Below are 13,341 nucleotides of genomic sequence, written 5' to 3' on the forward strand. Positions count from 1 at the left end.
CTATACTAGTCCCGTCGAGAGTCTTCATGCTGAGCTGGTGAATTGCCACTAACCTACCGGCACGATATACTGCTTTGTCGGTATGCCTGTCGGCTATTATCAGTGCCCGACCACCCGTCTTATCGATCCTTTTTTGATGACTCTCAACCATCAGTACAGGTTGTATGTATCTGCCCTTGCTACCCCCTGAAGTTCGCTTTCGTTGCCTCTGTCAGCACTTTGATTTTTCACTCCCTGCAACCTTTAGAGTGGGTGAGAGCCAAACGCCACCTTGGCTCCAGGCTCAGATTCGCATTCACCTTGACCACACCTCGCTCCCAAAGGAGGTTACCCCAGCTTCGGTATACCGCTCACGGTTTGTCGAACTTCATTCGAAGTTCATTAATGCGATCTTCATTTATGCAGATGGCTCTAAGACCAATGACGGTGTCGGGTGTTCTTTTATTGTCGGGCACACAGTTTCAAATACCGACTCCATGGCCATTGTTCGGGCTTCACAGCTGAGCTATTTGCCCTCTATCAGGCTGTTCTTTACATCTGCTGCCACCAACATTCTGCTTATGTCATCTGCTCTGATTCCCTTAGCGCCATCCAGAGCCTCAGTGATCCGTATCCGGTTCACCCTTTCATGCACTGGACCCAACGCTCTGTTCAGCAGCTGGCAGCGGACGGTTCTCCGGTTACCTTTATGTGGGTTCCTGGCCATGTCGGTATCCCTGGGAACGAAGCTGCAGATGCCGCGGCCAAGGCTGCGGTCCTCCAGCCTCCGACAGCTTCTTGTTGTGTGCCCCCATCTGATTTTAGCAGGGTCATTTGTCAGCACAGTTTAACGCTGTGGCATGCCAATTGGTCTACACTTACTGAAAACAAACTTCAGGTCTTGAAACCTCTCCCCACGGCTTGGATGACCTCTTCACGCCCTTCTCGGCGGGAGGAGGTCGTTTTGGCCCGGTTACGGATTGGACACTGCCGGTTCAGCCACCGCCATCTGCTGACGGCTGCGCTGGCACCGTTCTGCCCATGTGGGCAAATGCTAATGGTACGCCACATTTCAATGTCCTGTCCGAATTTTAATACCCTGCGCATTGATCTTGGCCTGCCATGTACTCAGGATGAAATTTTAGCGGATGACCCAGGAGCAGCTGCTCGCGTTCCTCGTACAGTAACTGACATCATACCTTCTTGACCTGAAACACCTGGCAGAGCAAAACTCCTTATCCTTCCATGCATAAGGTTTTGAATCATACAGTGTTCCATTTAGTGAATGACAGTTCTGCAATGCTTTAGCAATGTGTTGAGATGCAGTGTGTGGACTCAAAAAAAATCCATAATCAAATGCTTCAACACCTTAGCAGTGACATCAGGAAACACACACTCTGGTTCTTTAATACAGGGTCACCTTATATTCTCAGATTAAACTAGTACACTACTTAAACTAACTTACGTTAAGAACAACATACACACCCATGCCCGAGGGAGGACTCGAACCTCTGGCAGGAGGGTCCGCGCAATCCGTGACATGGTACCTCAAACCACGCAGCCACTCCACACGGCTGTCTAACAAAAGAAATATCATATTAAACTGACTGTAATTGTTATAGTGAGAATAAATTACAGTGGCAAGACTTGTCATGGAGGTAGTACCAAGTGTCACTAGATCGTAGGATGAGTGAAAGTTCAAGAATGGGGCTGAATCGTACTAGCTTTCTTATAGTTGTGTATTAGTTGTTTTTACATGTGAGCTGCACATTAGAAGATATTGTGGTCTGTTTTTCACAGCTGCTCAAGCTCAGCACTACAGGAGGGTTGGAAGGGAACAGTGACACAATCTTGGCTGAGAGCTTGGATAATTCCAGGTAGGGGAGCGGTGAGTAAGCAACAAATTTGATGATATTGCCAACTGTGGTAATCTATTCCACATACTTTGGCTTATTATGAACATGTATCACATTTAAACTGCAGTTTGCCTGAATCTATTTGTAGTTGGAATTGAAGTGACTTTAAAATTGGACAAATACTCAACAATAGTAGGTAGTTTCTCCAGCAGACAGTAAAGTTTAGATAGGGGCCAGTGGCTTTGTTATGTACATCTTGCTACTATGTTTTCAACACTCGCTGGGTCATGTGACGAGAATGAAAGGGGGTGTGTCAGCTGTTTCTACAGAGCCTATGAGTGAGTGACAGGCAAGTGATATGTTTGGAAGCAAGAGATGGTGTAATAGTATCATGTCAGTATACAAGTGAAATCCAATATGTATTTGAAGGAAGAAGAAAAAGGGGGAGGGGGGTTGTGTCAACAAAATAGTTTGTAATTTTGATTAGTCACAGTATTTTAAAAATAATTTTTTTCTCAAGGAGCCTCTTAAAAAAATGGGGTCGTCTTATATTCAGGGTCATCTTATACTCGAGTAAATACGGTATTATTCCTATCCTGGAACAGGGAAAAGACCCTAAAATTTTGGCTGATTCTTGCCCAGTCTGGCTAACGAACTGTTTGTGTAACTTATTTAAAAGAATGGTCAATAGACTCCTGTTTTGGTGCCTGAAAGTCAGAGGACATTTATTGCATTTTGAACATTCCGGTCCACCACAAACCAACAGATTCACCTCAGATCTACAGTAGGCAGTGCTTTTTCTCATTGCCAACATATGATCGTCTTTGATCTGCAGAAAACATTTGATACTACCTGACACCATCACATTGCTTACAGTGCTGCTATCCATTGTATCAAGAATTTCTCTTCCCTCCAACTGTTTCAGGTCCAGATAGGTTCAGCCTTCGACATACTATATGTACAGGAAACTAGGGTCCCTCAGGGGTTGATTTTTAGAGTAACTCCCTTCACAATCACCATCAATGGAATAGTGACTGCAGTGGGACTTAGTCTAACCATCACTGTATGTGGACGATCTTTGTCTGTATCACAGCTCTGCACCATTATGTACCGCAGAACGTATACTTCAAGTGGCCACATGTAAAGTATATAATTGGGCCTTGAGTCTTGAATAACAATTTGTTCATACAATGACGTGCATTATTCACCTTCGTAGCCTGAGGACTGTGCACCTGCACCCAGAACTTTACTTCAGTTACCAGTTATTAGAAGTTGTTGAAACTTTCTGATTTTTAGGCCTTTTGTTTGGCAACAAGTTAACTTGTGTACAAAAGCTCAGCTCAGTTTGCACATGGAAACTTAATGCCCTCAGATTTCTCAGCAGCACCTGCACCAATCCTACAAAGCTCCTGTCTAGATTACATGTGTTTCGCTTATGGCTGGGTAGTACCATCAGTTGTGAGTTTGTTAGAACCAGTCCAACATAGAGTATTACTCAACTGTTGCTTTGCAACAAACAGTTTAGACTACGTGCAGAATACCCAAAAATGGGTAGACCAGCAGAGATACAATTGGAAGCTCTATGCAAGGACCTCTGACTGCCGCATCTCATCTGTGTACATAAGAGCTGCCTCTTGACATTCCTGGGTGCTTTTGCACATGTAAAGGGGTCCGAGAAGTATTCTTTGCCGAGTGCATGCAGCGTATACACTGCATGATTGGTTGCCATGTCATGGGCTTTGCAGTTCATTAAAACTCTCCCTGCTTATTGGGTTTCTTGAGACTCCATAAGCTGCATACAGTGCTACCCAAAGAAGTTTTGTTTGCTTGCATCCAAGACATAAAAGTTTTCTCCACAGCTCTGGGATGATGGCAACATTCATCTGGACCCTGAGGCATGTGGTTATTCCAGGAAATGAACTCGCTGACAAATTAACTAAAGAAGCAACTGCATGAGACAAACTTGAACTCTGAGTATCTGGCACAGACCTACAATTACAACTGCAATATCAAAGTTTGAAAACCTGGGATATGGAATGGCAAGCTACTATGCCCCTTAACAAGCAGAGATCAATCAAAGGCACCACCAACATGTGGCATACTTCTCCCCAGATCTCTCAGAATCATGCCATCATACTGTGCTTACTGTGTATCAGCCACTTCACACTTGTCCGCAAGTTTGCATCAAGAGGACTCCCCTTATTACAGCTTGCCAAAACCTTGTTTTGATGTCTAGAACCATTTATGAAATATGATGCAGGTTTATGAATAGTTCTATTTGTATTATTGTGGCCTGCATGGGTGGACCTGAATGCACCACTTAAAATCCATTTTCTCAAGACTGAAGACGCATATAAACCACCTACAGTTTAAAGAAAAATTCAATATGTTAGCTAAATTTCATATGCAGCAGTATATGATGTAATGTGCACCAAAAGTGAAAACATAGCAACCCCATTTTTTTTATTCCAACCTATTTGAATTTCATACAATGTATTACTTAAATGCAAAATATCACAGTAACTATGACTGTTAACAAAATGATGGGCACTTTACACATAAAGCTATAATAACAAAAATCAGGTTTTTTTACTGAATAGTTTCTGTAATATTGTTCGAGAAAGATCACCAGCACGCGTGCCTTGATTTTGTCAGTGCAGACCATCATTAACTGCCAGTGCTGGCAAACAGTGTCTTGTACATTTTGGCTCGCCAGCAGGCTCTTGTCTGCACCATTTGGTTCCACCACATGGCTGCCATTGTGTGCCAACATGAGGATATTCACTGCACTGGTTCAAATAGCCTCACACTGTCCTCCACTGGCCGTTTTGGCCGAGCAATTCTAGGCGCTTCAGTCCGGAACTGCACTGCTGCTACAGTTGCAGGTTTGAATCCTGCTTCGGGCATGGATGTGTGTGATGTCCTTAGGTTAGTTAGGTTTAAGTAGTTCTAAGTCTAGGGGACTGATGACCTCAGATGTTAAGTTCCATAGTGCTCATAGCCATTTGAACACTGTCCTCTAGTATGCAGGTAGCCTGCTTTCTGTGAGTATGCATACATACAAGCCACCAGTACCATCATGCATACTTCAAAAACATTCAGTGTGATTCGAACACATTTCAGTAATGTAACTTTGCAGGATGATAATGATAACATTTTTTATGACTAGGATGTTAAGGAAGTTCAGATATGTGAGTGGCTCAGACTTCTGAAGTAATAGAACCCAGTGTGTGGTCCTCAACGGCGCATGTTCCTCAGAGACAAGGATATCATCAGGAGTGCCCCAGTGAAGTGTGATAGGACCGATGTTGTTCTCTATAAACATAAATGATTTGGTGTAGAGGGTGGGCAGCAGTCTTCAGTTGTTTGCTGATGATGCTGTGATGTGTCGTAAGTTGTTGAACATGAGTAACTGTAGGAAGATACAAGATGACTTAGACAAAATTTCCAGTTGGTGTGATGAATGGCAGCCAGCCATAAATGTAGAAAAATGTAAGTTAATGTGGATGAGTAGGAAGATAAAATTTGCAGTATTCAGATACAGGAGGTCTAGTGTCCTGCTTGACACAATCAAGTCATTTATATATCTGGGTGTAACATTGCAGGGCAATATGAGGTGGAACAAGCATGTGAGAACTGTGGAAAGGAAGGCAAATGGTCAGCTTCGGTTTAAAGGGAAAATTGTAGGGAAAGAGTGGGTCACCTGTAAAGGAGACCATACGTAGGACGCTGGTGCAACCTATTCTTGAGTGCTGCTCGAATGTTTGGGATCTGAAGAGACAGTAACCATTTGACTGGAACACATTTGTCAAGCTTAGCATTACTCCTTCACCCAAGGTAAACTTATTAATTTCTGCACTTTTCCCTTCATATACCTCACATACTAATAAAAACCCTGTTTCTGCACAAGACGGTACTCCATAACTTGAAACCACACTTTACAGTCTTCAGGGACGTATTATTTCACAGAGGTCCTATCTTTGAAACCTACCACGCACTCATATACAGACAAGTATCTACTATGATTGAAAACACTGTTGTAAACTTTATTAAGATTTTTTACCAACAACCTAACCTTGTACAGCTTGTCAAAGTGTTGGCTACCTCTTTGTGGCATTTTTTCACTGCCATTGAGGTGACAGTTTCTTATAACTTTGAGAAATCTCTTAAGTGACATTACCTTAGAAATTCTTGGCACACTAAAATCATCATCAGCGGACTAGTATAGCTTAAAACTTGGTAAAACATTTTACCCCATCACTTTCAGAACCCCAAGGAAGGCCTACAGTTCAGTAACAGAAATATGTAAATCAACACCTCTGTTGATCATACAAACTGATCATCATTGTCTGCTGACTACCTTGTGCTGACACTGGCCACAGTGATATTGTTGACATTGTCCGCATCATTGTCAGCTTCTAAATCAGAGTTGAAAGGCTGATCATCACTGCTCTCTACAAGAGGGCAATTTCTGCCTTCATCACTGAGGTTCTCCAGTTCATCTGCCGCATAATTATTTCTGGACGTTCTATGAGAAAAATAAATGAGAACTTAGCCTTCGAATAACATAATTGTATTACACATAACACTAGTCATGTGTAACAACATGTAATTTGACACAAAATACATGGAAACTCACAACATGAAAAAGTAAGTGTAAAGTCGTAAGGCCTTAATGTGTCAAGTAATCTATTTGTTCCCATAACTCGTTAGCGCAGAACGTAAGAAACAGTAAGCAGCCAAAAGTTTACCTCAGACACTGAAGTTGTTACTGCAGTTTGATCAGAGAACAACACGGATATTTTCATAAAGATTAACACTTGACAGAACATAAATCAGTTGTTTACTCTTTTATGAATGTAAAACTTGAAACGTCATAACAACTTTCGTGAAAATGGTGTCTGTGTAAATACAATATCAAACAATGTGTAAATAAAGAGTCGGCTCCATGGTTTTGAACGTTTTATATGAAACATTGCTGAAAGGCGACATCCCAGATGGCGGAATGAACATTGAACAAATAGTTAGCCACATTTCAGGTAGGTGGCAGCACTCACTAGTGAAAGCTGTCCTCAACAAAAGTGGCTACATATTTGACCACAGAATGTTTGGCTACAGTATTTTAGGCGATAAGGTTCAAATCTAAATGTTACTTACAGAGAGATTCGAGCATAATGGAAGTGTCCAAATATTTAGCCACCATCTGTTAACAACAGAACCATATCAAATATTGTGAGTGTTAAAGGGTTAATGGATTTGGTCCGTGTAAATTCTGAACCCTTCATATGTGCAGCATCTAAGAGTTATGGATAGGAGAGAAGGGACAATACAGTAGACATATAGACAAACCTTGAGGGCAAAGGTGTTTCTATCCCACAAAGCTACCTTATACTTGAAACAATGTTATATCAAATTGAAAATATTTGATTAAATGATCACAGTATACTGATAATTACTGATTACTAATCACTGTGTTCAACAATCTTGTCAACATAATACTTGGCCTCAGCTCACTGAAGGACTCTCCAATAACATATTTAACATTATACCAGCCGCATTTCTAAATTTTAAATTATTTAAATGCTTGCATTACAGGTGACAGCGCAGTATGCTCCAGCAGTTCTGCAGACAATTAGCAATGCAGATGGTACAGTCTCCATCATCCAGGTGGACCCAAATAATCCTATCATCACATTACCTGATGGTACAACTGCTCAAGTCCAGAGTGTCACGGTAAGCTGTTTGTAGATAAATTGATGTTTAACCCACAAAAGCTGTATAAAACCCATTGCTGAAACTGCAATGGTGCTATAAGCACTGCTAGAGAATTCTCACAAAAAAATCTATTTGTTGTTTTTAAAGAAGGGTTTACAGACATGAGAAGTCACATGTTGCTTTCATATCTCTTATTCCGAAATCATCTTCATTTTTACCATATAAGATGGAATGACGTTTGTTTGATGATAAATGGAATTAAAGACAGCTGCTGTGGTAGGAGAGCAAGCACCCATGTCAGTATGGCAAATGGTGTAGTTCAGCATTTCACACAATTGAGATGTCGGAGCTTCCGTTAGCCATCATTGATGCACTCCAGGGCACAATGGACATCACATATTGGAGCCCTAAGAGTTCTTATTGTTTAAACAATGGAAAATCCAGGATGGAATGTAACAGTATTATGAAAAGGATAGTTGCTACTCACCATATAGCAGAGATGCTGGGTATGGGTGGGGGATGGCAAAGTGCTGCTTGAAACGTGCAGGGGCGAGGTGGAGAGCAGGGCATGGGAGGTTTGATGGAGGGCATGGGGGAAAGCAGGGTAGCAGGAAAGGAGTGGGATCAGGGAAGAGGCTACATAGGTAAGGACAATGGCTAACAAAGATTGAGGCCAGGAGGGTTATGGGAATGTAGGATATACTGCAGGGACAGTTCCCACCTGCACAGTTCAGAAAAGCTGGTGTTGGTGGGAAGGGTCCACACAGCACAGGCTGTGAAGCAGTCATTGAAGTGAACACCATCTTGCTAGGCGGCATGCTCAGCAATGTGGTAGTCCAATTGTTTCTGGGCCACAGTTTGTGGGTGGCCATTCAGTTATCATGACCACATAGAATGCAGCTTAGTTTGTAGATCACATGACTGGTTTGATGGGATAGGTGATGATAGTAACTGGACTGGTGGTGGTGGTGGTGGTGGTGGTGGTGGTGGTGGTGGTGGATGTATGGGACGGGTCTTGCATCTAGGTGTGTTACAGGTGTATGAGCCATCAGGCAAGGGGTTGAGAGCAGGGATTGCGTAGGGTTGGACGAGGATATTTTATAGGTTCGGAAGTTATCGGAATGCCACTATGGGAGGGGTGGGAAGGGTAGCGGGTAAGACATTCCTCATTTCAGTGCACGACGAGAGGTAATCAAAACCCTGGGTGGTACCGAATCACGGGGGAAATGCTTCTTTGTGACTGGACGGTGGGACTTCAGGAATTGTCAGGTGTTGGAAAGATAAGGCATGTGTATTTGCTTTTGTACAAGGTTAGGAGGGTAATTGCGGTCTGTAAAGGCCTCAGTGAGACCCTCGGTATATTTTGGGAGGGACTGCTCATCACAACAGATGTAACGGCCATGGGTGGCTAGGCTCTTTGGAAGGGACTTAGCGGTATGGAATGGGTGGCAGCTGTCAAAGTGGAGATATTGCTGTTGGTTGGTAGGTTTGACAAGGACAGAGGTACTGATGTAGCCATCTTTGAAGTGGTCAACATATAGTAATGTGGCTTGATGGGTGGAGTAGGACCAGGTGAATTGAATGAGGGAGAAGGTGTTGAGGTTCTGGAGGAGTGTGGATAGGGTATTCTCACCCTCGATCCAGATCACAAAGATGTCATCGGTGACTCTGAACGAGGTGAGGGATTTGGGATTCTGGGTGTTTAAAAGGGATTCCCTTAGATAGTCCACGATTAGGTTGGCATCGGAAGCTGCGATGCGGGTGCCCTTAGCTGCACCTCGGATTTGTTTGTAGTTAATTGCTTCAAAGGAGAAGTAATTGTGGGGGAGGATGGTCATATAGAATAGGAAGGAGATGGTTGGTTTGGAATCCGTCAGGCATTGGGAAAGGTAGTATTCAATAACAGTAAGGCCCTGGCCATGCGATTCATCATGTCCACTGTATGGTGAGCTCTTATTATTTGGTACCACTGTTTAATCCAGTGTGAGCTATGGAGGTGTCTCTGTAACATCAGTTACCAAAATCTGTAGTGTAATGCGTCATTGGTAGCATAGAAATTGATGTTACAGCATGGGATAGCAAATCCAATTACTGTATACTGAAGTGTAATTTCAATACTGTGGTATCACTTTCAAACAGTGGGCAGTATTCAAAGAACAACACAACAAGGTCTTGTGTGAGTAGCTAAAATCTGACAGTTCTAATAGCTTTTTGAAATAGTTGGCTGAATGTGAGTAATTTAAATGACACTTCTTGCAGAGGCAGGACACGGATGTTTTGCAACTGTCAACAGTAAAAATTATGTCTTTGCCTACTTTATGGAACTCATGTTAACAAAACAATACTGACAAAACTGATACATTAGACACAAGAACATCGTGGGTATGAGCTCTGCATAGGGTTGAGTTTTTGTACTCTGGTGATTTCAAGCTTATGCAGAGCTTTGCATGAAATGCAGCAACTTTTGTTTGTGAATGAACCCGTATTTTGATTATATAAAGTATTGGGAGTATCCATGGTAATCTACAGAAAGCCAAGTGGTTTTAGAAAGTGCAGAGATGATAACCTGACTTTTACTCTACCATATAGTAATGACATTTGTAATTATGTATTTCTTACACACAATAGTGCTCATCCACATAGTGCCTCGTTGATGGAATTTGTAATGCAAAGAACTGTAAGTTGATAATTGTGGCTGCCTGAGATTACTTGAAAGACAGTTTACAAGTAGGGCATCTCTTCCTACAATTGCCCTAGGAGAGTGAAGTAGTCTATGAAAAATTTGTCAGCAAAGTCATTAAAGCCTTGTCATGTGTGTTACACAGTTTTAGCCATCTGTAGCCATCAACCTGTATTTGCAAGGATGCTTAATTGTTTTGGACACTGTAAAAAATTGCCCAAAATCTAAGGCTTGATTGTTACCTGGGCATTACAGTCAAAGAATTAACATTACAAGATTGCATTTCAATTAATTGTTGTGTTCTGATTGCAGGCTCTGGCTGAAGTTGGCCCAGGTCAAGGAGAAAATGTGGCTGTGGACCTTAACAGTGTAACAGAAGCCACTCTTAATCAGGATGGCCAGATAATTCTTACTGCAGAGGATGGTCATGGTGAGCATCAACGCTATCTGATGGTTTCCATTCTTACATCTGACTTGTACTGTAAAGTTGAGTAGTCGAAAGTGAGTTACAGGTTAATTCTTATAAAATTCTACTCATGAAAAACAAATAGCACCTTTACCAGTTCTGCACCAACGGGTTCATCATCAGATGGCTCTTCACATTTATTGTTTCATAAATTGTGCTCCACACAAGATGTTGACCAGTTTTGGTGTCGGTGGGAGTTTTTTGGGGTGGTGATGTGAAACAACTGCAACTCTCAAAACAGATAACAGAAAGACAACTATTTTACTTTCGTCTGATCTAATGATGATCTAAAACAATGTTATCAACTTGTTAAGATAAGAACTATTTTCATTTTGTGGTACTTATATTGAAAACACTGTCCCTTCATATATCATAAACACCACAATTTGCTTTTAATAAACAGCATTATTGGTTGTGTCTGATTATTTAATATATCCATCCAGTCTTTTACCTTGCCGTTGGTGGGGAGGCTTGCGTGCCTCAGCGATACAGATGGCCGTACCGTAGGTGCAACCACAACGGAGGGGTATCTGTTGAGAGGCCAGACAAACAGGTGGTTCCTGAAGAGGGGCAGCAGCCTTTTCAGTAGTTGCAGGGGCAACAGTCTGGATGATTGACTGATCTGGCCTTGTAACATTAACCAAAACGGCCTTGCTGTGCTGGTACTGCGAACAGCTGAAAGCAAGGGGAAACTACAGCCGCAATTTTTCCCGAGGACATGCAGCTTTACTGTATGATTAAATGATGATGGCGTCCTCTTGGGTAAAATATTCCGGAGGTAAAATAGTCCCCCATTCGGATCTCCGGGCGGGGACTACTCAAGAGGATGTCGTTATCAGGAGAAAGAAAACTGGCATTCTACGGATCGGAGCGTGGAATGTCAGATCTCTTAATCGGGCAGGTAGGTTAGAAAATTTAAAAAGGGAAATGGATAGGTTGAAGTTCGATATAGTGGGAATTAGTGAAGTTCGGTGGCAGGAGGAACAAGACTTCTGGTCAGGTGACTACAGGGTTATAAACACAAAATCAAATAGGGGTAATGCAGGAGTAGGTTTAATAATGAATAGGAAAATAGGAATGCGGGTAAGCTACTACAAACAGCATAGTGAACGCATTATTGTGGCCAAGATAGATACGAAGCCCACACCTACTACAGTACTACAAGTTTATATGCCAACTAGCTCTGCAGATGACGAAGAAATTGAAGAAATGTATGATGAAATAAAAGAAATTATTCAGATTGTGAAGGGAGACGAAAATTTAATAGTCATGGGTGACTGGAATTCGAGTGTAGGAAAAGGGAGAGAAGGAAACATAGTAGGTGAATATGGATTGGGGGACAGAAATGAAAGAGGAAGCCGCCTCGTAGAATTTTGCACAGAGCACAACATAATCATAACTAACACTTGGTTTAAGAATCGTGAAAGAAGGTTGTATACATGGAAGAACCCTGGAGATACTAAAAGGTATCAGATAGATTATATAATGGTAAGACAGAGATTTAGGAACCAGGTTTTAAATTGTAAGACAGTTCCAGGGGCAGATGTGGACTCTGACCACAATCTATTGGTTATGACCTGTAGATTAAAACTGAAGAAACTGCAAAAAGGTGGGAATTTAAGGAGATGGGACCTGGATAAACTAAAAGAATCAGAGGTTGTACAGAGATTCAGGGAGAGCATAAGGGAGCAATTGACAGGAATGGGGGAAATAAATACAGTGGAAGGAGAATGGGTAGCTTTGAGGGATGAAGTAGTGAAGGCAGCAGAGGATCAAGTAGGTAAAAAGACGAGGGCTAGTAGAAATCCTTGGGTAACAGAAGAAATATTGAATTTAATTGATGAAAGGAGAAAATATAAAAATGCAGTAAGTGAAACAGGCAAAAAGGAATACAAACGTCTCAAAAATGAGATCGACAGGAAGTGCAAAATGGCTAAGCAGGGATGGCTAGAGGACAAATGTAAGGATGTAGAGGCCTATCTCACTAGGGGTAAGATAGATACCGCCTACAGGAAAATTAAAGAGACATTTGGAGATAAGAGAACGACTTGTATGAATATCAAGAGCTCAGATGGAAACCCAGTTCTAAGCAAAGAAGGGAAAGCAGAAAGGTGGAAGGAGTATATAGAGGGTTTATACAAGGGTGATGTACTTGAGGACAATATAATGGAAATGGAAGAGGATGTAGATGAAGATGAAATGGGAGATAAGATACTGCGTGAAGAGTTTGACAGAGCACTGAAAGACCTGAGTCGAAACAAGGCCCCGGGAGTAGACAACATTCCATTAGAACTACTGATGGCCTTGGGAGAGCCAGTCATGACAAAACTCTACCATCTGGTGAGCAAGATGTATGAGACAGGCAAAATACCCTCAGACTTCAAGAAGAATATAATAATTCCAATCCCAAAGAAAGCAGGTGTTGACAGATGTGAAAATTACCAAACTATCAGTTTAATAAGCCACGACTGCAAAATACTAACACGAATTCTTTACAGACAAATGGAAAAGCTGGTAGAAGCGGACCTCGGGGAAGATCAGTTTGGATTCCGTAGAAATGTTGGAACATGTGAGGCAATACTAACCTTACGACTTATCTTAGAAGAAAGATTAAGAAAAGGCAAACCTAGGTTTGTAGCATTTGT

At 41.9% G+C, this 13,341-nt stretch overlaps 1 protein-coding gene across 6 annotated transcripts in view; it reads left to right on the forward strand.

The window, feature by feature from the left end:
• The window catches only part of LOC126483998 (DNA-binding protein Ewg), a 125,372-nt gene that overhangs the window by 75,317 nt on the left and 36,714 nt on the right, over positions 1 to 13,341 (forward strand). For all 6 annotated transcript variants that reach the window (XM_050107303.1, XM_050107308.1, XM_050107309.1 and 3 more), the window contains 2 exons: positions 7,431 to 7,568; positions 10,543 to 10,660. In XM_050107303.1, the coding sequence (XP_049963260.1) occupies positions 7,431 to 7,568; positions 10,543 to 10,660 (256 nt within the window). The remainder of the gene's footprint in view (positions 1 to 7,430; positions 7,569 to 10,542; positions 10,661 to 13,341) is intronic.

Source organism: Schistocerca serialis, chromosome 6 (genome assembly GCF_023864345.2).
Source record: "Schistocerca serialis cubense isolate TAMUIC-IGC-003099 chromosome 6, iqSchSeri2.2, whole genome shotgun sequence".
NCBI classification, from domain to species: Eukaryota; Metazoa; Arthropoda; class Insecta; order Orthoptera; family Acrididae; genus Schistocerca; species Schistocerca serialis.